Raw genomic sequence first — 27,069 nt, forward strand, 5'->3', positions numbered from 1 at the left:
GGAGCAGGCCCGTCGCGACAAGGCAGGCAAACCAAGCAATTGCTTGGGGCCCCGAGCTGGCCTGGGGCCCCAAGACAATGACAGGTTAAGAATAAAATGCAACGACAAACTGTGTGAGCGCCCCATTGATAGTCAATGCAGTAAAGTGCAATGACACTGTTATCGGGAACCCCCTTAAGGGGGCCCCTCTCGGTAGTCGCTGACAGCAGCCAGCCAACCACGCAATCTCTGCTGCCGGCAAAATACAAAACCTCCTCGGCAGTTATCATGAAGCGGAATTATGCTTCAGGAAGCCAGAAAAGAAAAGAGAGAAACGAGGAGGAGGATAAGAAAAAACAAGATAGTGGTAAGTGATAAATGACACTGGATAAAATAGCTCTACTTGTCTTGTACAAAAATTGTGTAATTTTGCAGCAGGTAGCTGGCTAGCAAAAATATGTTTATGTTAGCTAACTTACCTGCCTGACAAATGCTGCTTGTAACGAACAGTTAGTGCAACTTTTTTTTCGAACGGACGGAATATGGTTACATTCTGTAATATGTTTTTTAACGGGATAAGGAAGACGCAGATCTGTTCCAGAATCACTGTTTATCGTATTTAATGACATTGCTATAGCTTTGTATGAACTGATGACAATCTGAATTGTTAAAAACGCTATATAAATAAAGTTGACTTGACTTGACTTTGTAATAGGTTTTGATGAAAGTGGCATAGCATGCTATACTAACTATTATTTATGCTATGCATAAATAACCTGGAATAGTTCATATAGCAGTCTATATTAACTATCATTATAAACATTATTTAACCAGAAAGAGGCAGAGGAACATTATTTTTTCATAGCTTATCTTAATGTGCTAGTGTCGGGATATATACGGTAGTGACAGTTTATGCATGACATTATTTTTATAAGTTACCAATGGATCTTGAACAGTTACTTTATTCTGTGTGGCAATTTTTACACTGTTACGTTTGACAACCCACATGTTTTACTGGTACTGTTTATTAACTATTTAACAAGGTATTATAGTCATCTGTTGCAACTTTATAATAACCATCCAGATAATGTTTATAGACAGTTTACAAACCAACTAGTAACCCATAACTAAGTGTTAGGAATATCTGGTCCGTCTTCTATGTAATGTTTATAGATGTTTTAAAAATGGTTTCTTAAAGGTTTACAAAAAATTTTTTAATGGTACAATGTTTTTTTTGTGCAAATGTTTAATTGTTGAAAATGTTCAAATTTTATGCACATTATATGCAACAGCAGTATTTGCACTGTAAACATTTTTTATTTATGCACAGTTTATGCAACTACAATATTTGCACTGTAAACCTTTTTTATTTATATAAAGTGTGGGTGAACTTAAAGTGTATGGCATATGCTGTGGTTCCTGCCGGTTTTGCGTGCAGGTGTGTGTGTGTGTGTGTGTGTGTGTGTGTGTGTGTGTGTGTGTGTGTCGGGGTTTGGGGGGGCCTCCATGTCCATTTTGCTTGGGGCCCCCAAATTCCTTCAAACGGCCCTGCCAAGGAGTGGCTCTGTAAGAAGCATATCAAGGTTCTGGCGTGGCCTAGCCAGTCTCCAGACCTAAACCCAATAGAGAATCTTTGGAGGGAGCTCAAACTCCGTGTTTCTCAGCGACAGGCCAGAAACCTGACTGATCTAGAGAAGATCTGTGTGGAGGAGTGGGCCTAAATCCCTCCTGCAGTGTGTGCAAACCTGGTGAAAAACTACAGGAAACGTTTGACCTCTGTAATAGCAAACAAATGCTACAGTACCAAATATTAACATTGATTTTCTCAGGTGTTCAAATACTTCTTTGCAGCTGTATCATACAAATAAATAGTTAAAAAATCATACATTGTGATTTCTGGATTTTTTTTTTTAGATTATGTCTCTCACAGTGGACATGCACCTACGATGACAATTTCAGACCCCTCCATGATTTCTAAGTGGGAGAACTTGCAAAATAGCAGGGTGTTCAAATACTTGTTTTCCTCACTGTATATGATCTAGAATCAGATCTAGAGGCTGAAATTGAACAGGAGAAGCAGCATCGACGACTACAGCAGGATGTCTCAATGGTATGTACTGTAGCTGTAACTTATATACTTGCTTAGCGGCTTGTCATGCGCGAGTTTTACAACATTTGTGTGCGTTTACTCATGGTTTATGAGGATATAATTTGGTTTATGGACTATTATATGTGATTTAATGTTAGCAGTAGTAAGCGGAACGGTTTTGCACGTCAGAATAGTGCGTGTTTACATAGAAAAACAATGGAATAGTAGCGGATTTGAATGAACGAGTCGATAGCTAATAACACAAAGACATTTGAAGCAGTTTTACTCACCGCCTGCTTCCAAAACACGAGTCACGACCGTGAACCTTAATCGTCGGGACCGCTCCATCTTTCAGCATTAGACGAGCAAATCCGGCGTTGAATCTTGTGAGAAACCGGAAGGAGTATTTTTGGCACAGAAATACTCCGTCAAACGTCCAACTTAAATTTTGAAACTTTGTCCATGTTTAGGATGGGAATCCAAGTCTTTAACAGTGTAAAAAACTCAGTATGCATGAAACAGCATTTCACCCCCCCTTTAAAAACATCCACATGCCGTGAACTAGCGGCACCATTACAATGATCATTCTATAATCCCACTTACTTTAAAGCGGTGTTAACTGCAGTGGAAAACCAAACCGAGCCATGCCGTGCCGAACCAAGTCGTACCACGCAGTAAAAAAAAATATTTTTCAGAAAGTAAAAATACTTCACTACTGTCCGCCTCTGCTTGACAAAGACACATGGTAAACATGAGATCCCTCCTTTATGGGCTGTTAGCGGGTAACAGTTTAGGACCCAAGACCAGTGGTGAAAAATGAAGACCAAGAGTCAGGAGTGCAATTAATTAAAGACAAATTTACTGAAGAATAGTTTGCAGTTTCATCAGCAGAAGCCAGCTTCAAGTCTCACAAGGAGTTTGTAGACCGCGCTTCGTCTCTCCCAGCCTATCGCACATACAATTTCTCAACAGTTATACTGTTTTCAAGGTCTAGCCATGTCATTACTGCAAGTTGAATGATTCAGCTTGTCCAGAACAACAAGTCCACCCATCTCTTAGGATGCCCGTGTGATACCTCGTGTGATACCTCCAACATCCAAACACACGGCACATGTTCTGCTATCAAGTGTTTAGCGACACATCACACATATTTATATTTGTAATATATATGAAGAAACAAACTATCAGTGGTTCTATTGATTAAGTAATATCATAACTGGAAATAACCATTTTTAAAAAATCATTATAGTAATATTCATAGTTTTCAGTCACGTGACTGTCGCGGAGCCTTGGAGGGCAAAACCGCCATAGAACTCCATAGAACTACAGCACAAGCCTGAGAAATTTCCATCTTAAAACAAAAATTAGTGAACAAGATGCACGTTTTGGGCACTTATGATCCATATCCAGCACCTGCTGCAGTATTTCAATCACTAAAAACAGCGGGACGTTTTTAAAACGCTTAATGTGAAAAACACTATAGGGTGAGTTACACCAATAAGGATTAAATTAAGCAAAGTTTAAAGGATTTGTTGATATGGGTTTTTTTTTAATCGAGTTGTTGCACCACTTAATTTTAAACACAGATTAATTACGCAGTGAAACCGTTATAGAGCTGATCAAGCAGCAGACGGAGGGTGAACTGACGACAGGCTAAAGAATCCTTAAGGAAGCCACCCTTAAAGTGACGTAATGTACTAAAACAGTGATATTAAAAGATCAAATTCAGTTTACACCTTTTTGATGAAGTATACTATATACAGGCGAGTAGATGAGGCAAGAATATGAACGCAACGTGTTTTCTTTATAATGAGTTTCGATGGGGAAACGCCTAACGAGAAACCGGCTCGGGTTATGTCTGCAACCCTTGTTCCCTGAGAAAGGGAACGAGCACTGCGTCGGAAAGACGAATTTGGGGATGCTCCCTAAGCAACAGCGTATCTGAAGTCTGAATGAAACTATTCCAATCCTGATTGGTGTTGCGTCATGACGTAGCTGTGACGGCATACCCGGAAGATACATAAGGGGGGCCGGCGCATAGTAACGGCAATTATCGCGATGAAGCATGCGCTCCAGGCGTGACGAGGTGTGGCGACAAGACGCAGTGCTGGTTCCCTTTCTCAGGGAACAAGGGTTATAGACATAACCCGAGCCGTTCCCTTTCGAGGGAACTCGCACTGCGTCGAAACGACGAATTTGGGGAACGAGTACCCACTAGGCCACACCGAGGGTCACACCTGCCCTAGTGTGAAGCTGGAGACCAGGCACAACTAGGACTGGAGCACCCTAGCGCCAGGCGTTGTAGGGAGGTGCAAGCTATAGAATCTTATAAAAGTGTGTGGGGTAGCCCTCTCAGCCGCCTCACAGATATCCTGCATAGGGACTCCAGAAAGGAGGGCCACCGAAGAGGCCATGCCTCTGGTGGAGTGAGCCCTCACGGCCATAGGTGAAGGCAAATTGCGCACCTGATAGGCCGTGGCTATTGCCTGGACAATCCAGTTACTGAATGTCTGAGTGGACGCAGGCAGCCCTTTCTTGGGTTAATCAAAGCACACTAGCAGCTGTTCTGATTTCCTCCACTGCGCAGACTTCTCCAAATATATTTTAAGAGCTCTGACCGGGCAGAGCAGGTGAAGTCTCCCTTCTTCCGCCATCACGTGAGGCGGAGGATGGAATGCCTGAAGAACCAAAGACCTGGCCACACTAGATGGCACCTTGGGCACGTAGTCCGGCCTAGGATGTAAGATGGCCTTAACTCCGCCAGGGGCAAACTCCAGGCAAGTGTGGAAAGCCCCAATGGCAGTCACGTACACCTTGAGTGTGGACGGGGTAAGACCCGCAGAGAAGCGATTTTGGAGGAACTCCAGCACTGAAGCCACTGGGCAGTTAACTAGGTCCACCTCATGCTCCCTGCACCAAGTGGCAAACACATTCCACTTGAGGCTGTACAGTCTCCTTGTAGACGGAGCCCTGGAACTGAGCAAGGTCTCGATCACATCTGCCGGCAGGCCGGCCTCTAGGTACCTGGCCCCCTCAGGGGCCAGACCCAAAGGTTCCAAATTTCTGGCCGGGGGTGAAATATTGTGCCCCCCGCCTGAGACAGGAGATCCCTCCTCAGAGGGACCTGCCACGGAGGACCCGCCAGCAGAGCTATGATATCTGAGAACCAAACTCGAGTCGGCCAACGAGGTGCCACCAGAAGCAGGCTGACACCTCGTCGACGGACCCTCTCCAGGACTTCCGGGAGCAGAGCGATCGGGGGAAATGCGTAAAAACGCAGCCTCGGCCACGTCTGAACCATGGCATCCAACCCCAGCGGGGCTGGATGCGTGAGAGAAAACCACAGTGGGCAGTGGGACGTCTCTCGAGATGCAAACAGATCCACTTCCACTGGGCCGAACCTCTCGCACATGGCCTCCACCACCTCTGGGTGGAGCCGCCACTCCCCGGACTCTCCCTCAGCCCCTGCCTCGACAGGATGTCTGCTCCCTCGAGAGCCGCCCTAGCATGCTGAACACCCAGGCACTCCACACAAAGCGAGTGTGTGTCCGAGCCCGACATGAAACGGGGACACGGATGCACACACTGCTTAAACTCTCTTTGAGTCGCCATTCACACAATTTGACTTTTTCTTTTTCTTTGACAGACAACAATAAATAGACAGACAGTATGACAGAGAGCACTATGCTGAAGAGCGATAACTGTCGTTACTATGCGCCGGCCCCCCTTATGTATCTTCCTGGTATGCCGTCACAGCTACATCATGACGCAACACCAATCAGGATTGGAATAGTTTCATTCAGACTTCATATACGCTGTTGCTTAGGGAGCATCCCCAAATTCGTCGTTCCGAAACAGTGCGAGTTCCCTCGAAAGGGAACTTGTGTTGCACTAATATTCTGTGTTCATCTGCTTTCCTGTACAAAGTATGCAACATCAATAGGGTGTATATTGAATTTGGTATTTTAATATCACTGTCTTACCGCATTAATACTGACTACGAACCGTAGGAAACCTGGTAAAAATGACTAGCGGGCAATGGAGGAGAGCCTTGTTTTGCCCTCCAGGTGGGCGTTCCTATAAGCGTGAAACTATGAATATAGGAGGATAAATATTGATTAAGGCTTTGATTATAAATGTAATTAGGATATATAAATAATATATATATATATATATATATATATATATATATATATATATATATATATATATATATATATATATATATTTATATATATATATATATATATATATATATATTTATATATATATATATATATATATATATATATATATATATATTTATATATATATATATATATATATATATATATATATATATATATATATATATATATATATATATATATATATATATATATATATATATATATATATATATATATATATATATATATATATATATATATATATATATATATATATATATATATATATATATATATATTGAAGCAGCATTGGATTTCAGAATCCCGACGTCCAACAAAAAACAAAACTATATGTAACAAGAAAGTCCAAGAGGGTGGTGGAGCGGAGGAGGTCTTGGACGGACCCGGGCCATGGAGCATTGGTGGACCTGGGTTGTGAAGAATGGGCAGACCTGGGCTGTGGAGCATATGGTTCACTTTTGCACGACATGCATTAATATGGCCGTGGGACCCAGGACGTGGAGTTCTGGTAGCCAGGGTGGCGCTGGCAGTTCAGGAAGCCAGGACGGTGCCGGCAGTTCAGGGGACCAAAGTTCAGGAAGCCAAGGTACTGCCAACCCCCCAAAATTTTCTTGGATGGAACTATGGGGTCGTAACCTGGAGTGGAACTGGAACACTGATCATTATCCCTTCTCAGCATGAGAAATACAGGTGTGGTGTGTGAGCTGTTTGAAATGCATGTCTCACGGTGAATTCCAGTAATGTTAATAGTCTGTCTATCAGAAAAACACCCTGGTCAAGCTCAGGCTAGTATAACCTAATAATACTGAGCATTCACATGTGGTCTAGGAATTGTTTTTCTACCTGTAAATACCTTTTTTTTTAAACAATGCAATGGTTCCATGAATTTATGGAAGCTTTTTGTAAAAAGCTTGTTGTAAAAAAGCTTGTAAAAAAGTATAAGATAATTGAGACTTTTTAGACAAAAAATTCTGACTTTTTCTAACAATCACAAGCTATAATGTCAGATTCTATTTAAACATTTTCATTTCCAATATATATTGACACAACATGATGGACAAGTCTTTTTAAAAATGAGGATAAGAGAGAAAAGTTTATGACTAGCTGCCTTCCCTCAAAAAAACAAAAAACACTTCTAGCAAGTCATGTGATTTAGAACAAATGAAAACGATTTTAAAGGGCAAGTTAACAGGTTTGACTGGAGAGACAAACTAAATAAAATGTATTATGTAGTCAAAACATTACGGGAATTTGTTTGTTCAAATGCTTCACAAATAATTTTTTAAAAATATTTTTCTAGCTACTAATTATGAATTTGTGTTAACAAGTACAGCTTTGCACGGAAAACCACGTTGCATGAAAGTTGATCAGCATTTGATGTAAAATATGCAGTATTGTTTCATGGGAACATACATTCCACCAAATTGTATGGCCCAAGAATAATTCAATTAGCTACAAATAGCTGTCAGTGGACTGCTGGCCAAATGAATATTTAAAGGGGTGATGAATTGAGAAATCAACTTTCCCTTGAGCCTTTGATATATAAAAGTTAATCGTGATATAAGAATATCCTGTACGTTTCAGAGCTGAAAATGTCCTTGTTAGTCAAAGAAAAGCTTTTATTGACACCAGGCCTCTCAGAATATGCCGACCATTGACGTCATAGAATGCAGAAACGGCGCCTCAACAGATCCATTTGTACATCTACTTCTGTAGCCCCGCCCACCGACCCGTGGAGCTAAACCGATCGCGCTACAGAGCAATAAACATGCCGGTTCCAGCTCACGTGTGTAAGACATTGCGCCTTTGTTTGCTTAATTTCACCGCAGAATCGTTTGTAAACAAGATAGAGGTCGAGACTGGATTTGCAGACATATTGAGATTAAAACATGTGTGCCTTCTATATTGGATACGACAGGAACGGTGCAACACACTTATGTGAGTAAAACATGTTTTTTATATGTGATAGTATTGCATTGTTACAGATCGTATTGATTATGTGTACGTGTCTAACTTAACATACCATAGCATGCTGTCATAGACTGGAGAATCCTTTATTTGAGGTGTTATTGGTTCATTCGTGATCAGACTCTGACCTGTAACGTTATGGGCCCGGCCTTGTAACGTCCCGGGGCTATGTGTTTTTCAAACGGGCTACCAATACTTAGCACCGGCCTGCCGACGATAAGTTCTTAAATAGTGAAATAACGTTCCTTTCTTGCGTGTGCGCAATGTGTACGGGTTGCGGTTATTCACCGATCGGGCCGGCCAAGTAATAAAAAAATAACATTCCGATCAATCGCGGGTGAATGAGAGATGAATCATCGTGTTTGTTTGATAAAGGCATTTTGCGAGTCCTGTGAGCGTTTCTCCATACGCTTTCCACATGTACTGAGGGGAGCTGAAGCTCATTAAATATGCAAATCTTATCCAATCCTAGCCGTGGGCATTTACTTCCAAGTCTTCAGTGCGGCATGCCCAACAAAACTTGAGAGAGCCTCAAAACATTCATTATATGATGTTTTTGAACGTAAAAACCACTCAAACGTCATAAGTTGACCTCAGACAACAGTATAACATTTTTAAAAAGCCAGTTCATGACCCCTTTAACCCCTAAATTAGCATACTTTAAAGACATTATATTACTGCGACAGATGAAGGCATGGATAAGACATTACAAAAAAACATATTGTTTATTTCCATGTCACTGAACACAAGTTCCTAGTAAACGGAATCTCCATATATATAATACATATATAATAAATTGATTTTACTCATATAACGACACTATAAATGTGAACAGAAGACCAATGCTTTATTAATTATTATTACTTTATCTCACAAACCTGTTAATATTTTCTTCTTTACAAATTATTACTCGTCCATTCCCTCATACAGTTGTAACAGTCCCTCTGCTGCTTTGCATTTGCCCTGCATGAGTCTCTAAGCCAGTTCTTAAATTTCCACTCATCCTTGTTCAACATCAGGAATCGCCCCAGAACGTCTTGTGCTCTTATTATACCCCTGTTCTGTAGTCGTCCACCCAGCACAGGACCAATTCCAGGGAGCTCATATACAAGTTTATCCCCCATTGGCTCAGAACAGAAGCGTCTGTGTTTTTGGGACGTTGTCATTGCAGCTAATTGCGGGTTGACAGTGACATTTGTTGTAAAGTCTGTCTAGAAAGAAAATAAACAAGAAAAGTGAGATCTGTAGCTTTTTAGGCCTGTCAAAGATTCTTGGTTACTAAAAATGAAATATAGCACATGTTTTATAATAATATGTGATAAAGATTAATATTATAGATGAATACAGATAAAGTGGATTTGTCAATTACATTGTTCTTTAAAATATGTTCCAAATAGATGGACATGATAGATACAACATTAAGAGCCCTACTTGTAGTATTTATTCTATAAATATACAGCAAACTCAGTATAAGGAGGCCATTGCCTGATATAAATATTGACAGTGCATTCTTTACAGCATCATAATAAATCAGAGATATTTATCTTTAAACATCTGCAACATAACAATTCTTACGCACTCACCCAGTCTTTTCCCTTGTATACCAGCACAAAAGTAAGGCCACACCTTTAAAGCTATTTCCTGCCTGTACTGCTTTTCATTTCATTTGTGTAGATATAAACATGACCATATATAGAGTTCCTCTAGTCTAGAGTGAGAACCAGTGAAACACAATAAAGTTTTCACAACGAATCTACATAGGTATCTTGTCATGCGATTAAATGGTGACGCAGAATATAAGAAATCAAGTTTTTGTTTTCTTCAAATTTATTTCAGCACTTTTCTTTCAAAAAAAAAAACCTACATATTGTAACTCTGGTTTTCTCTTTTATATAAGTACATACATAAACATCAACAGTCATTAGGTATAAACAAAGCAACTGTGTTGTATAGCTTATAGATATCAAACCAGTGGTAAGAATGCCATGCTAAGGGTTCGTCAAGTCAACCAGACGTACATGAATAAAAATATTCTCTTACTATACTGTGCAGTGCATTAGACTATGATTCTGGACTCTGTAAATCAACAGTCATTCAAGTTCAGCATTAATACTGTAAAGAGGACAGAGTGTTTAAGGGTTATCTGTGCGCTCTCTGTATTGCTATGTGGAATATTTCAAACATATATTGATGTTTCACTGGTTCACACATGGTTTGCTATGAACACAGGCTGTTTAATGTTTTTTGTGTGTGTGTGTGTGTGTGTGTGTGTGTTGCTGATGTTTAAAATCTGATGCTTTTTCCCCCCAAGACCAGAGAGAAGTGAAGACTAATGGGTGCTACTAAACAGTAAAAGTAAAATTCTTATAATCCAGTATTATATCATTCAAGCCTTGCAATAAGCCCGTCTGACTAAAAAGGAAAAAACAGGCCTGAATTGGCCTTAAAACCAAGGAGATAAAGCGACTAAAACTATAGGTCAAAAATAAATCTGTTAGATTTTAAACTGTTTGGTTTGATTATGCATAGCTCATTAACAATAACTCAGTGCTCATACTCTTCTAATTTAGTGGGTTTTGTTAATTTTTATACCTCGTCTTCGATTTTATTGTTGATGAATGTTTAAACTAAATAGGATCTTCATAAAATAAGACGGAAGATTAGCTACAACAAAAATGAGCCAGAGCACTACTAACAGTAGCATTTCTATCCGTTTCTACTGTGCATCTTCCATTTTATTTGCTGTAGATAAATGAGCCTGGGAAATAGGACTTATAAAGAGCATTTCTTTGAATGAAGTAATGACAACTGGTTGAAACATATGACATATACAGTACATGTTTAGAATCTAGTATGTTAAAGCCAACGGGCAAAAAGTGCAGGGTTACAAGGTTAGCGGGGAGTTCCAGAGCCTCTGCTATTTTCCTGCACCTCAAAACCCTGAGCTACTCGTTCATCCTTCACTAAAAATCACAGTGCATTAAATATGATGGACTCTGAAAACTGAAATTTGTAGGTAATGCAGTTTTAGGTATCATACATCTCTATTTTAAATGAAAACATACACTTTCATTTACATTCTAAGCATATCCATACTGTAAATTAAACGTCTTGATGTGCCACGAAGTCTCTGATCAGCCTGATGAATGCATTTCAGAAAGTCTGATATATGGAAAGACTGCAGGACAGAAAAACTAAATCAAATGCAACGGTTTTGTATACCTGTTGCTGCACAATTTCTTGAAAGCTAATAAATACGATACAGACGAACCCTTGAAAAAAAGACCTCCTGTCATGTCAGAGACAGTAGTAACATTAGCATGTTGTAGCAAAAATTAAATCCACAAAATGTTTTAAACAGAACAAAAGAGGACCATTAGGCATGAGCAGGCATATAACTGGTTCACAATTCCAAGATTCAAACTAAAAGACAAAGACCTGTGGCAAGCGGGATACTTCTGGAAGAAGAGGGTTACTCCATATGGATCAGTCCAGGTTGTGGAGTTCTCGCGGGAGTGAAGGAAAAAAACAAAGTGTGCTTTTACAGCAGATCTTAATTTTCACAACGGTCAGAGAGTCTCTTGTCAGAAGGTGTTTCTGTGTATCAAACAAGCATTTATACCCTACTTGAGTTGCAGAACATCTTAAGTCTGTGATGAGGCGTGAGCAAGTAAGTCATTGAGGGGTTATTTCTCCACTTGAGACTGTTTATTCGTGAGAATGTTTTTTTTTGTCACTGTGATGTAGTTTCACTGATTTCCAGGCCATGCTGTTGTAGTTGAGCTCTGAGCAGTGCATTGTCATTCTTCAGGTCTTCGATCTGCAGGACAATGAACATTCAACATATTACCATTTGTCCAATCAGACATGGACAGCAAAACACCACAGATCTCATCAACTCAACACTGATAATCGGTGTTCTAAACCTAACATAATCTGCCAAAAGTCAAGAGAGCACAATGAAAATCTGTTTTTGAAAGTGTTAAAGTCCCTGTAAAGGCAATTCTGAGATTTGTTTCTAAACACATTGTGAAATGTATTGCTGAAACACGTTACAAAGACTGTGAAATGTGTAGTACTAAACTGTGGAGTTAGACCGTTAAACAGTTTTTTACCATTTCTGTGTTCAGGATTTTTTTGGGCGGGGCTAAAACGGTTGGTCGATGATGCACTGGAGCCACTGAGCATGGCCCCTCCCCTAACACTATCAAAACTAGAGCACATTCGCATCAGTTCACCGCTCAATCGCGAGTTACTGTCACCACCGTTAGTTACTACAGCACAGCCTACAGTTTGCTAGCTAGTTATGCCTTCGTCACATAAATGTATTTTACCTAGTTGTGATAATTTACAAATCGGCTTATAAAACGAAAACGATGATATCAAGAAGAAGTGGATTAATTTTGTGACCAGCTACCTTGATCACCACCAAAACCTGCCTCTGCAGTGATCATTTTACATCGGATAGTTTTACAAACTTTCATCGGAGGCAACTGGGATTCACTGATAATCCACTGCAGAATGGGGCCGAACCGACTATCTCCCATCCCAGCTTTCATCTTCCCGTCCCGCTAACATCTGGTGCCATCGCTGGCAGTATGTGCCCACCAGTGTTGTCTTGTGTGCTTACTGCAGCTTTCCCGCGAGTGGGCGTGGTTTCCGCGCCGACAGCGCACACGCCCCCAGCGTTTGAGAGCAGAGAATGCTGCTTATTTTTTTCAAGATTTTGTGATTTTATTAACTTGGTGTTTTTTTAGCATTCAAATTTGGCTGGGTGGCTAATACAGGGTTTCTGCAGGTTTCACCAAGTCAAATTTAAGACTTTTTAAGACCATTATGAATTAAATTTAAGACCTATATCACGTAAAACTTAAACTTGATCAATAACACAGAAGCTGATTGGCAGCAATATAAGATGCATGTTGGTCTCATTTGTAGTTGTAATACAGCGAACTATAGTTGGACTAGCGAAACGAAGAACTACAACACCCCGGCTGGAATAAACACACACACACACACACACTAAAGTGCTGCAGGAGCATTTCAATGAGCAATAGAGGTAGTGTTACATGGACGTAGGAAAATTAAGACCTGTTTAAAATGAATTAAGACCTAGAACTCAATACTTCAGCGACTTTAAGACTTTTTAAGGCCTAAAATTTGGATTTTGAAATGTTAGACTTTTTAAGACCCTGCGGGAACCCTGTAATAACATATTCTGTGGTGTGACAAACTCAAATATTTAATTTTGACTTTACAGGGACTTTAATATCTTAAGCATAAATTTATATTTGCATTATTACCTGCTTCCATTGAAGCACAAGATTCAACATGATCTAGGGCCCTATAAATTCCACCATGCGGATCACAGAATCCAGTCACAAACATGTTTGCAGTATGTAACATTGACATCTAGCTGTTGAAATGGGAACCGCAGTCCTAACTCAAAATATTGGAAATAGTTGTTTCCCCTGTTCCTCCTCCTCAGACTTAATGCTCATACGGGTTGCCAGATTGCGGACACACAACAGGAACGAGCGCAATGGACAAAGGAAAGCGACGAGACTTACACTGCAAGTTGATCAGCTAACGTATACGTTTGCAATGTTTTTATTGCAGAGGCTTATTAATTTCGGGTAGAATCAGTGATCTCTAACCCAGTTCGTTTGCTGGCTTCCAAGGCTGCAATACACAGTTTTCCGCCAACTGGAAACTCTGGGTGTCGAAATACTATTGGGTAAATTGTCAGTGGGTGGGACCACATGGACCAAAACAAAAACAGACTTTTCGTCATGAAACACACGTTTTAAAAGTAGAAAAACTGGCTGTCACATGGTTTTTCGGAGAAACAAGCTTTTGAATGTTTCCTAAATCTCTGCAAACATATTGTAGTGTTTATGCTTTAGTACAGTCAAATACATACATACAGCACCTTTGATTTAAACTGTAAACCTCAATTGTGCACCACTTTGATTGCCAAAGAAGGAATTGTTCAAATTTCACTTGATTACATTTTAATTTAATAGTTTAAAAATCATTTTATGCATAAACTGTTCTAGCTAATACATTTATATTAAATCATAAAACACAGAATCCAGAAAAATTAAAACAGACAACACAATTTCTGAAAATGTACATTTCATAGGGCCCTATTGTTACCATTTTGTTAAATTTTTAAAATTATATGAAGAAAACTGATTAGACATCCTTTTTGAGTATTCAAAATAAAATGGATTAAAAAAAACAGTTTTGGTTACACTTTACAATAAGGTTTCATTTGTTAAGATTAGATAATGTATTAACTAACATGAACTAACCATGAGCAAAACATTTGTTACTGTATTTGTAAATCTTTGTTAATGTTAGTTCATACAAATACAGCTGTTTATTGTTTTTTTCACGTTACTTCACAGTGCATTAACTAATGTTAAAGGTCCCATGGCATGGCATTTTTCTATTATTTTATAGTGTTTCCTGAGATGTACTTATATTGTTAGTATGATTTTTACATCATAAAATGTCATAATTTAGAAATAAAAGGCATTTTGTCTATACTGCTGTTTGCCCTGTGGCTGAATGCCCTGCTTCAAGAGGCGTGTCTGCTGTGAGACTTCAGTAAAAACGCCCACTGTTGTGATTGGCTGACATCTTTGCATTTGAAATTAGCGGAGGGGGCGTGGATTAACGAGGTCTACGACGCACGAGCTGCTGCCAGAGAGACAGATGGACCGGAGTTCACTTCTCATCAGTTCTCTCAGCATGTCTCAGTTCAGGGTGAACTGTTGTAGTTACTAGAATATACTTCAGGTTATTAGTTTATTTCTAGTCGGAGGGGCTGTCACTCATGTCAGAAAGTTAGTAAATTATGGATCAGCGCTGACTCGAGACGCGAACCGTTTAGAACGATTCAGTCCGATTTGGTGAACTGGTTCGGTTCACTAAAAAGAACCGATTCAAAAGAATGATTCGTTCGCGAACCGGACATCAAGGAGACGGAGCGATTGCTAACAAAGTTATTTATAGTAACTACTGAGTTGTGAGAGCGCTGTCTGTCAGCGCGAGTTTATTGTGTATGTATCTGAGAGTTCTGAATAAACACGAGTCCCAGTCACGCAGAGTCCGTCTTCATCATTATTCTACCAACTTTGTAACACATGCAATGTACCATTACAGCGAGATGAACGAGTTAGTAAGTTTGATTAAAGCATTATTTCTAGATATGTTCCAATCATATGAAAAGCGTCAGTGACGCGCATTGAGTAACTTACACAGCGCAAACAAAGACACAACAGCAGTAATCGAATGTAATCCAGTTTATTGTGGGGAAAGCTGGCTAGCCTAGCCGGATACCCTCACGCTTACCCCCCTTCTGCTTAATCTTACGCCGCGTTTGGTGCCTCCGCTGTGGGCCAGATGCAGTACTGGGGGTCGGGGATGTTGAAGGCCGAGCTTCGGCGTGCGTGAGCTTTATCTCTAAAGATGTGGCTCTGCCGATGTTAAGCAGCAACTCCCGACTGTATGCACATTTAAGAACAGATAGACGCGACGAGGACGTACAAAAACACTGACTCAAGATAGAAAACACGAAAACACCGTTCTGTCGGGAGAGAGAGAAGCCGCAGTGTGTGCACGAATAATAAATAATTAGCTACACATAAGAAATCACTGATCACAGATCAGAAGGAACTGAAAAAAGACTTTTCATTTGTACATCCAAACACTGAGAAACTGCCAGCGTTCACTCGTTCACAACCCATGATCTCTCGAGCGTTTGCATGGGTGTGCCAGATTCTCTGGGTGGAGGAAAGGGAGGTAACCGTTCCTGCTTGGACGTCAAACCAGGAGACTTCAGGATTGGCTCGTCTGGCCTGTCATTTTCTCAAAGGCAGAGAAAGACAGCCAGAACTCGGGTTTACACCGATCAACATTTCTATCCACTTGGGGACAATATTCAGGCTAGGGGAACTCATATTAATGTTGAAATACCTCATAAAATGAAAATTTCATGCCATGGGACCTTTAACAAATACAACTTTTGATTTTAATAATGTATAAGTAAATGTTGAAATTAACATTAACTAAGATTAATAAATGCTGTAGAAGTGCAGTTCATTATTACTTCCTGTTAACTAACGTAGTTAAAGGTGCAATAGGTGATTCTCCACAGAAACATTTTATTTTATGCTGGTTGAAAGTCCCATATCCTGATAGCAATCACTATGTTAAAGCTGCAGTCCGAAACTTTTTGCGCTCTAGCGGTTAATAAACAGAACTGCATGCATCTTGCGGAAGAACATTGTAGCCGGGGCTACTTCTCTCTGTTTATGTCACTGTTAAATCCAACAGTTGTTCTTACTAAGACTTTTTTAGTAAACTTTACTTAATGTCCAATAATTTGTTGAACTTACTTAAAACAATGAAGTAATCTGAACTATTTGCATGCTATGCCTTCGTTACTTAGAAAACTCAAGTAAACATTACTTGACTGGTTTGAGTACCATTTTGCCAAAGCAAAAAAACAAGCAGGCGGAAGGGCGGGCGGGCAAAGTGTTTTTGAGGTGGTGCAATTTTGGATAGACTTATCACTCATTTCCTCCACTTCCTCTCACCATAATTGTGATTAGTGTTCCCTTTGGTTGGACACTTGGAACTTCATTCATATTATAGTAATTAACTTCCTATTAATGCAGCAATGCAACAAGAAATCATAGTTGTATGATTTCAAAAGAAGGGAAGTAATATATATATATATATAATATTTGTCAATTAACGATGTATAACATAACTATATTTAATGTCAAATAATGATCTTTTAACATTATTTTTGCTAATATTTATGGCATAACCTTTTAATTGAGTTGATATAACCCCTATATATTTGTCACAATATCATTTGACCATGTTTGAGTGTGTCACACACAGACTTCAACATTCAGCATGCAAAACACAACAATGGTAACAAGGATTTTTTTTTTTTTAAATGTATTATTATTAATACGACCTTTACTATTTTACTTGCTGTCACTATTCGGGTTATACTGACAAGACAAATAGTAAAATAAAGCTAAAAATAGTAAAACGAAGCAATTAATTTATTCATGCCACAATGCACTCTGGGAGTACACTTCCTCAGATCCCAGTTAGAATTAAGTTGACAAAACTTAAACGGTTTAAGTAAGAACAGCTTAATGCAATGAAGTAATGCTTACTTAATTGTTTTTAGTACCTGGAGACTATTGATAAGTAATAAATAAGTGTTGAATGGAGTTCAGTTGTTGCTTTTTGTCTTCACTTATTTTTTTAAGTTCAGCTTACTTGAGAATTTTAAGGCAATCGGTTTCCTAATATTTTCCTAGTAATGTGAGCACTAATAACAAGTTAACATAACTAATAATTTTGAGTTAAGTATACTTCATGTACAGTTTTCTGTACAAATTTTGTTAAGTTTAGCCGACAAAAAAATAATACTCTGCTTTACTTGAAAATTTTAAGGCAATCGGTTTCCTCACTTTTTCTAAGTAAAGTCAACTTATTATGTTTTACAGTGTATGGCGAGTCACGCAGGGACTGTGCTTCTCCGCAGCGGTTCCTACCAGTCTGGCCTGAAATAGTCCCCATATAAAAACTAATTATAAGTGTAACCTTATTGATTCAGGGTAAGACAAAAAAACGGTTTGGAAAATGGATTCATGTTGTACATGCTCATTATATAATTTTTGTAAATCTTGAACACAAAAAAAGTTACGGACAGCAGCTTTAAACGGTCTAAATGTATTTTTATAAATATGTCATCTGTGGGAGGTGTAGGACCATACAATGTTTGTTCAATCATTGCATTCGGTCTGAATAAAATTATAGCATGTGTTCCCTGTCAGTCAGCGTGTGTTTGCATACAACTGCACAGCCTGTTCACGCAGACATCATACGTCATCAGCGTGTTTCACGTAGACTGTGCAGACAGGTTTTCTCACTGGTGAATAACACATGATGTAACCTACTAACGCTGTCTCTGGTCATCTCACTTCTGGTCTACGGGCGTTCATGTGTTTTGGAGGAGGCGTGGCGATTTGCAGGGAGGGTGGGATCGTATGCTTTCAATGCTAGCAGTCTAAAGTAAGCATTTCCCAGATCACCTATTGCACCTTTAACTAATGTTAACTAATTAAACCTTATTGTAAAGTGATTTTATAGTGCCCCAATAATCATCAGGTTTTACACAAACGTGTGGAGTACATGCAGCTCGAGTGCTGCTGTCATTAAAGCAAAAGGAGTGACAAACTAAATACATGTTAATTTAACAAGTCAACTAGCATCTGTATTGTTAAGCTTATTATTTGCAAATGAAAAAAATTATGTTTAATAGCACGTTTAACACTAGAACCCCCAAGGGGTAACATTTTTCAAATGTACATGACAGATTTCCAATAAAATAAATGTCTCCCAGTCATTGACTTTTACTAAAATTGTGTTATTTAGATAAAACCAGAATAAAAAAAACAGGCATTTATACCTATAAGCGCCAGCGGGTCAAATTTACCACACTATAATTCCTTTATTTTCGCGCTGTATTTGAGCAACGCGTCAGCTTACTGTAAACGGTCACACAACACACGGTGAAATTAAGATGTTTTAGCCTATTTATAAATTTAAAACTTTGGATTAATTATAGATTTTGGTTTTGCTATTTATTCAAGTCTGCCCATTTCCTGAAAAACAATATTTCCGATGTAATGAATAAAACAATTTTCATGATTACCCCAAATGTATTGGTGTTGTTCTCTTATTCAAATTATAAATGATATAACTAAACAAATTAATAATTAATTAGGTGAAACTGTACGCTTAAATTTGACGTTGCACATGTAATACATCGTATGTCATCCTTTGTCATACATCCAAAGCAGTGCGGTGAATTATTATTGCTCTTTATTGTCTATTTAGGGTATTTTAGTCATTTAAATAACATGGGTTATCTTAATATGTGATGAATGACATTTTATTATAATATTACACAACCCAAATATGCATTTATTTCCATCTAATTCTCGTTGTCATTGCAGGCTGATTTAGCCTATATTCACCAAAAAGTGATTAGTGTAGCCTTCTTAAAATAGCATAAAACAACAGGACAAAAACATAGTTGATGATTAAAAATAATCATTTCATGACTCTAGACATTACTTTGTGGCATAATACAGTGACATATTACGTTTTTTAGCCGTATCAAAACTGCATGGGAAAATTTTACCCACTGGCGGTTTTAGGTATACAGTTCTAGTGTTAACTGATAGTCTGACATTGAGATCCCACTGTATATCATACATATTCAACGTTACCAACAAATATACCTGTTGTCTTAGTAGCTCATTGTCCACTTGTATTCTCTCTACCTCCTTGTAGCTCTCCTGTAGCCTCTGGTTAGTCTGTCTGAGTTCTCTAATGTAGTCGCATGCTTTAGACAGGATGCCTCCTTTACTCTAGAGAAGAAAGGTGTTCATTAACATTAGCAGGTGGAAATAGGTTATACAGGTCCAAAAGCAAAAGATCTGGTACTTACTGCTCCTGTTTTGGTATTGTCCATATTGCAGTCTGGGATGATTTTAGACAGTGTGACAATCCAGTTGTTGATTTTGTCTCTTCTTCTCCTTTCCACTGCAGAAATGCATTTAAAAAAATCAATATGAAACTAAAATTTACCTGATTTCCCCCCCCCCTAATACATGTTCTGTGTTTACAGTGAATGATTTATCAGTGACCACTACAAATGCTCTTTGTAACCACTTCCACCACTAAAACCACATCCTTTTCACCTGGATGATTTACCCCATGATTTACTCGCCCTCAAGCCATCCTAGGTGTATATGACTGTCTTCTTTCTGATGAACACAATCAGAGTTATATTAATAAATATCCTGATGCTTCCAAGCTTTATAATGGCTGTGATGGGGTCCATTGTGCCGGGATCAAAAAAATGCATCCATCCATCAAAAACATACTCCACACAGCTTCAGGGCTCCACAGCTTTAATAAAGACGTTCTGAAATGAATCGATTGGGTTTTTGTAAGAAAAATATCTATATTTAAAACGTAATAAAGTCTGATCCACCTTCCATATTCAACTTACGAATATAGCTTAACTGGCATGATGATGACGCAAGCGTTTTGAACTGCGAGAGGCGTTACACGTTCTGCGCAAGTTGAATACCGAAGGCGGTCTGACGGAAGCTAAATATTTTACTTAATAAAGTATTAAATATGGACATTTTTCTTACAAAACTCCATTGATTCGCTTCAGAATGTATGTTTATGATGAATGGATGCACTTTTTTGGGCTTCAAACTCAATGGACTGCCAATACAAAGAATCTGATTATGTTCATCCGAAAGAAGAAAGTCATATACACCCAAGATGGCTTGAGGGTGAGTAAATCATGGGGTAATTTTCATTTTAAAGTGAACTAATACTTTAATTCTGATACCACCCACATTACAATCTAATTCCAGTTGGATAAAATTACACTACATTTGTTAAGTTTTCTAGTTGCTTTAATTGGAAATGTCGGGTTTACAGAAGTGAAATGTCGCAAATGACGTTTCATGTTGACTATATTTTACCGCCATTGTGTGGAGAATAGTTAGAAAGGAAACTGAATATATTTTGAGCACTAAAAAGACATGCATTAGTTCACCTTCATTGTGCTGTGCTCTCCTCCTCTCATCACGAGGTGCCCGGGGGCCATCAATCTTCCTGCTCAGGACAGAGAGAGACGAGAAAAAGAGGAGACTTGTGTTAGCTTGCTCTATTACACTATTAAACTACCAAAACCACCAAATGAATTTGCACAACAAAACACGGCTGAAGCCTATTTGAAAACAAACATTCCTTCAGCCCGTTTACTGATATCACAACAGTTGAGGTACAAATGTCAGTCAGTTCAATTACATTTACCCACAATTTGCTTAAATCTGCACAAAAAGGTAAAAAGCCTGAAAGAACCCCTTTGATTTTTCCTCATTTCGTTTTATTGAGAGGCAAGAATTAATGACATTTATTTATCTGATGTCTTCCGAATATGAAGAAAACTCAAACACCATCAAACATATCTACAGTATTTACACAGTATTGAATTAAAAGCCAGCTGCCCAGCAGTGATTAATGGGCTAGTGCAGCAGAATCTAGAGGAGAAGGACAGGCTGGTGGTTGAAAGGGGGTGGGGATGTAAAAGGTCTTCCTCACCAGTCTGATCTGCTGTGTTGAAGAGTCTCATGTTCACCAAGGTCTCTGGGGATGGCAGGCAAGTGGGACAAATTTTTTGGTTGTTTTTCTGACTGCACTCAAATGGATTGGACAATACTTTGCATATTTGTATTTGAAATCATTGCATTGGACAGTTCTGTCATATTTAAATCACTCCATGTTTACTGTTGTTCTGCAAACTGAAATTATTTGGAGGGACGTAAAGGGATCAAATTACATTTGGTACAAAGCATTAAGTTCAAAGGATGGACCGGGCCGTGCAGACTGGGCAAAAGTAAGGGATGGTGACTCATGATCGGTACTTACGTAGAGTAAGTGTGCGTACGAGGGGCGATACTCCGGGGTGTCCCAGTTTGTAACACATCTGGTGGACTCATCATCACGTAAAACTGACCTAGATTAAACAAAAAGGGTTGAAATAATGTTTGAAAACCCTATTATGAATGAACTTATCAACATTGTATAAGAAAGCAGACTATCATACTAATGATTTTAGCAGCTATTACACATTAATTACTGTGTAATTATACATTATATTACACAACCTTACTGTGTGTACTAAATGCAATGCAATGCCAGATTCAAGATTCAAGTTGTATTTTGGGGCTGCTGACATACTAGAACCAACATTACCTACTAACCGTGTCAATGGCAAACACTGTTTTTTGGACTTTGGCATGTGAAACTGACCTCCAGCCTGTGTGAGGGTTGGATCAGACGTGGCCTGCACTGAGACGGCTGTAGCTGTACCGTCACTGACAGTTGCTGCTGGGAAGTAGGCGAAGCGTGTCTCTCCCCCCACCGTTTCCCCTGCTGGACTGCCTCCATTGCTAAAAGGGTTCTGGATGACAGCCTGTAGAGATAGATATAGAAATATAAGATGCATGCAGGCAAATTTGATACTGAATTCATGTATATATTGCTATTTTCCCTTCATATTTCCTTCTAGTCTTATCCATACACACCTGTGCTACTGCTTGCTGTGCACCTGCAAAGGCAGCCGTGGACACCACACTGACTGCCGCTCCTCCATCTCCTGCTGCCTCCAAATGGTCCTCTGTTACCTGGACCACGCGATACGTCACCTGTATCAGAAAAACACACACAAATAATTTTGATGTAAGATTTTTTGTATCTTTAAGTTAAGCAACACAAAAATGTATTAAAGTCAACATGAATTGCTGTTTGAAATGCATTTTACTTTCATAATTTGTTCATTTACAATTGAAACAGAATGTTTAACAGCAAAAAAGGCAGGATGGGAATTCATCTTATCCATTAGAAACATTATGAACAGTGGGCATTACATACTTTTTGGCTAAAAGAATGGATATATAGCTATCGGTTAACATTAACCAATTCATTATCCAATAAAAGCCCATTCAAAATTATAATAGCGTATAAATAAATACGGTTGCACTTACATTCATTTACCTAAGAAAGTACTGGTTAATATATATGGTAACATGGTTTACGGTTAGGTTAAGGGGTAGGTTCAAGGTAAGAATCTAGTTAGTTATCGTGATATTTAAAATAAATAGGACTGTAAAATAAAGTGCTACCAGTAACACTAAATTACCATTTAGACAAAAAAGCATTCTCAAAAGAGCCATTACTGGGACACAGTACTCCAGGTCATGTTTTATTACAGAATGACCCCAGTTTGAACCCTGGAAAGGTCAAAGGTCACACTGACCTGTCCACCAGTGTTTTCTGTCCGAAACTGGTACTGAACATTGTGGTCTGCAAACGCTGCTGCTTGCTGGACACTCGCTATGGTAACCGCTGTCTGCTCCTCCACCCCCACCCCCTCTCCTGAGAAATGCACAAGAAAGGACTGCGTTATACCGATAATATGCATCTATTTTTTTCCCTTTAAACATTCATCGGATGTGTACATCTTTTACTTACCCTCTTGCAGCTGAACAACCTCCTCAGTTTCCTGTTTCTCGTGACTGCAAAGAGAGAGCAAATGTTTCGGGTCATCTTATGAAACCACTCACATCTCAAAAGAAACCCTAGAGGTACAGATTAAAACCATATATGGCACATTCTAGTGATGGAAAGTCAGACCCATTTCTGCCAAATTATTCATTCAAGTAGTTCGCTTAAAAAAAAAAAAAAAACAGTTTACAGCAAGAGTGTTAATTGTATGTGTTTCAGCCCTTTAGTCCTGGGCCAGATTGCATAAACATAGCCATTATGTAAATGCTGTGTCTTAAGAACTAGTATTAGCAGTTAGTCAGGGATATTCACTCTTACTTTTCTGTATCAAATTAGACAAAATAAATTTAAATTATTATGTAACTGACCTGTTATGAACAGCCTTGAAGAATAGAATTAGATGAACTTGTAAGACTAGTCTAAGCATCCAGCCAATGAATATAATTTGAATTCATAATAAATAACACTAAAGTAAATGTACACATCTCAATCACATGTACTGCTATTAAATTCCCTTTTTTTATTGCAGAATGTCCATAAGACATTGTCCAGAAAAAACAACAATGTAAGACACTTCCACTTGGATAAACACACAGAATTTGAGACGGAATAAACAAAACCAAAACTTGAGGAGCAAGGCTGAGAACAAACAAGTAGCTGATATAGACAACAAAGAAAAACATATTAATATAATAGATATTTTGACAAAGAGAAACAAAGTTTCAGACTTTCTATTATGTTTTTGAGGCATTTCAAGCTCTGAAACAGTTTAACAAACCCCCCAGTATGGCTTTGTTATTTACCAATCAATAAAACATAAAACGGGTGATTTTCCATCACACTTGAGATGACAGAATTCCTTTTTGTTGTTCACTCGACAACCTCTCAGACAAATTTCCGAGAGAATCGCTAAGAGCGAACCGATTCAATGAAAAGATCCGACTTAAAGAACGATTCGTTAAAGAATCGCACATCACTTGTGCATTCTCCTGTCTTTATGCAAACTATTAGAGACATTTGAATTACTTGAAAATGAATTAAATACTCCAAATGACTGGAGCAAGATGTTCTAGTCGATGTACCTCTTACCTAGATCTGTCTAACATTACTCAACTTGGTGAAGACACGGTGAACGCCCCCTTTCATTAGCGTCATTAACCAACTGTTCACAGTTTTTAAAGTGAAATTAAAAAAATACCAACAGCAACTTTTTCTTCACATAACAAATGTAGCCAAATAAACACAATGGGGTTAAAAGGGGGAAATACTTCTGAATGCAAATAAAGCCTCTGGATGAAAAGACTGTGGTTGGTTGCAGGTTGGAGGGAATTTAATGCATTAAACTGCCGAAGAGCTTTTGTTCCAACCGCGCAAAACGCGTTATTTCTGCTTAAACCGTTTAAAGTGCATATTGTATTTCAGAAAATATAAATATCGAAGTGTCTTGTGAAAATGAAATATACACCGGCATGGGTTCGTGTATTTTTAATAACCAAGAACAGACAAAAATCACCAAATTAGCAATCCGGCTAATAGTGATATAAATATGTCGACGATCAGTGTTAAAAGGACTGCGATCTGTTGTTTTTCTTCCTGCTATTCGTATCTTACGTTTAACCTACTATATTGATGACATGCATAAAACTTAATAAAAGTAAGAAAATAAAGTTAAAAGATGATTGCTAACTGCCTTGCTATAAAAACAGAGCAGAAAATGGTTGACTGGGGCCTTGAGGGTGGCCGTACATAAAGGACGCGCTCTCACCTCGTCGAGGTGTCCAAGCTCTGATCGAGCATATCCATGAAGGCGAACGGATTTTAAAATGCGATATTCAGCGACACTTGAAATACGGGAGATGGAAGCGCTGATCACGGGGACAAACACACGGGTCATGTGAGAAAGACAGTCCAGGACACGTGAGGTGCAGGCTGGGCGAGGAGTTAAAATGGAGACCGCTGTGGAGGAAGACGGAAGGTGTACCGGCTGCTGTTGTGCTCACTGCGCGGCTTTGTTGCATATGTTACTCCCTCCCGCCCTTCTCTCGACCTGTTGAGTCGCTTAGTAGTTTCTTTTCAGACGTTTTGCTCATAGGTTAACGTTGGACGTGTTTGCTGATGTATTTCTATTCTTTTAAAAATACTTTAAAATCAAACTTTCTCTTTATTTCGGAACCGCGCGCTGCATTGCTTTGCTATCGATATTCTCGTATCCTTCCGCAAGCGTTTTAATAGCGGCCACATTTTAGCGCTGCCGCTGATAAGATATGGAGTGGAGTACCTATTATAAACAAGTGCGGTTTAGGTTGAAATAAAAGAATAAAACACTTTTGGTGGACATGTGACAACAACACGCTTATGGTCGTGTACGTACTCCGAAACTGACTGTTCGCAGGTGCGGGATAACGTAGAAACATAAGGAACGCGTAGTTTAAATTATTGCGTTATACTTCCAACGCTGAAACTGGAAATTAAAGTTGAAATGAGATAAACTAACAGTTAGCCTATTGCTATTACAACCTCGCGTGTTTCAATATGAATGAATGACATTATGCGTTTAAATCGCATTTAATAATGGAGTGAACTTAAAAACTTACCTTGTGTCTTCGTCATTATTTAAAATCTGTCCGTGTGAAAATGCAAGACATTTAACATGAACAAAACGGACGTTTTTCCCTTGGTCACATCAGCTCAAGGAATAGCAAATGTGACGAGTGGTGATTTTTCTCAGGTGACCCATGCGATCCAATCCGGGTTTTTGGTCAAACCACATGACACGAATGCAAAAGCTCTAGCAGTTGATAGGAATTGGACATTTATTAATCTATGACATTAAGAAACTGGACAAAAATGATCTGCACAGATGATAAGAATTATTTATCCGATATGTAACACGTTCGCATAAATCAACATAGCCTAATGAGATTGTGTTGCTAGGAGCCTACAAGCGTTGTTTTCCCAGCCTGGTATATTTTCCTGAACTTCCACTGTTCTAGCCACGAGGTTGTGCTGCATGGCAAATTGAGCTGTTGAAATCAACATAAATGTCTTATTCGAGACCTGTCATAATTGCCATTATATGTAGGCCTATACACACACACTACCGTTTAAGTTTCAGATCGGCAAATCTTTTAAAAGAAGTCTCTTCTGCTCCATATCTGAAATGGAAAGATTTTGTAACCATGTCTTTGCTGTCACGTTTGATCAATTTAATGCATACTTGCTGAATAAAAGTATTTTCTTAAAAAAAAAAAAAAAAAAGTTATTATCTGCTATTACTGACCCCAAACCTTTGAATGGTAGTGTATAATGTTACAAACGTTTTCTATTTGGGATAGCCTAAATGTTCTTTTGAATTTTCTATTCATCAAAGAATCCTGAAAAAATGTACACAACTGTTTTCAATATTAAATATTTAACTGTAGCCTAGGTTCTTGTCATATTTTATTACCATATTTTAAACCATAGCAAATAAACTGTGATAAAGTGAGAAAACGTTGAAGGTGTCTGAATACATTTTGGTTTGACTGTATATTCATTTCACCACCATTTGAACATGCAAATGCACCTCAACATGTCAACATGCAACAGAACCTGAGCACAATTGTAAAGGGTTCCATATTTTCCTCAAATCAAAAGAAATGT

At 38.7% G+C, this 27,069-nt stretch overlaps 2 protein-coding genes across 2 annotated transcripts in view; one reads left to right on the top strand and one right to left on the bottom strand.

Moving 5' to 3' along the window:
• LOC307133598 (craniofacial development protein 2-like) overlaps positions 1-27,069 on the top strand; it is a 1,416,430-nt gene that overhangs the window by 245,006 nt on the left and 1,144,355 nt on the right. The gene's annotated exons all lie outside the window — the stretch shown is intronic.
• On the bottom strand, positions 9,054-25,351 carry usf2 (upstream transcription factor 2, c-fos interacting). Its single transcript, XM_079828723.1, is given in 10 exon segments — positions 9,054-12,046; positions 19,575-19,703; positions 19,784-19,878; positions 20,915-20,973; positions 21,790-21,877; positions 22,174-22,394; positions 22,396-22,568; positions 23,180-23,298; positions 23,395-23,438; positions 25,193-25,351. Coding segments are annotated over 10 exon segments (1,053 nt in total). The 5' UTR covers positions 25,231-25,351; the 3' UTR covers positions 9,054-11,959.

Source organism: Gobio gobio (assembly GCF_949357685.1).
Source record: "Gobio gobio genome assembly, chromosome: 11".
NCBI lineage: Eukaryota > Metazoa > Chordata > Actinopteri > Cypriniformes > Gobionidae > Gobio > Gobio gobio.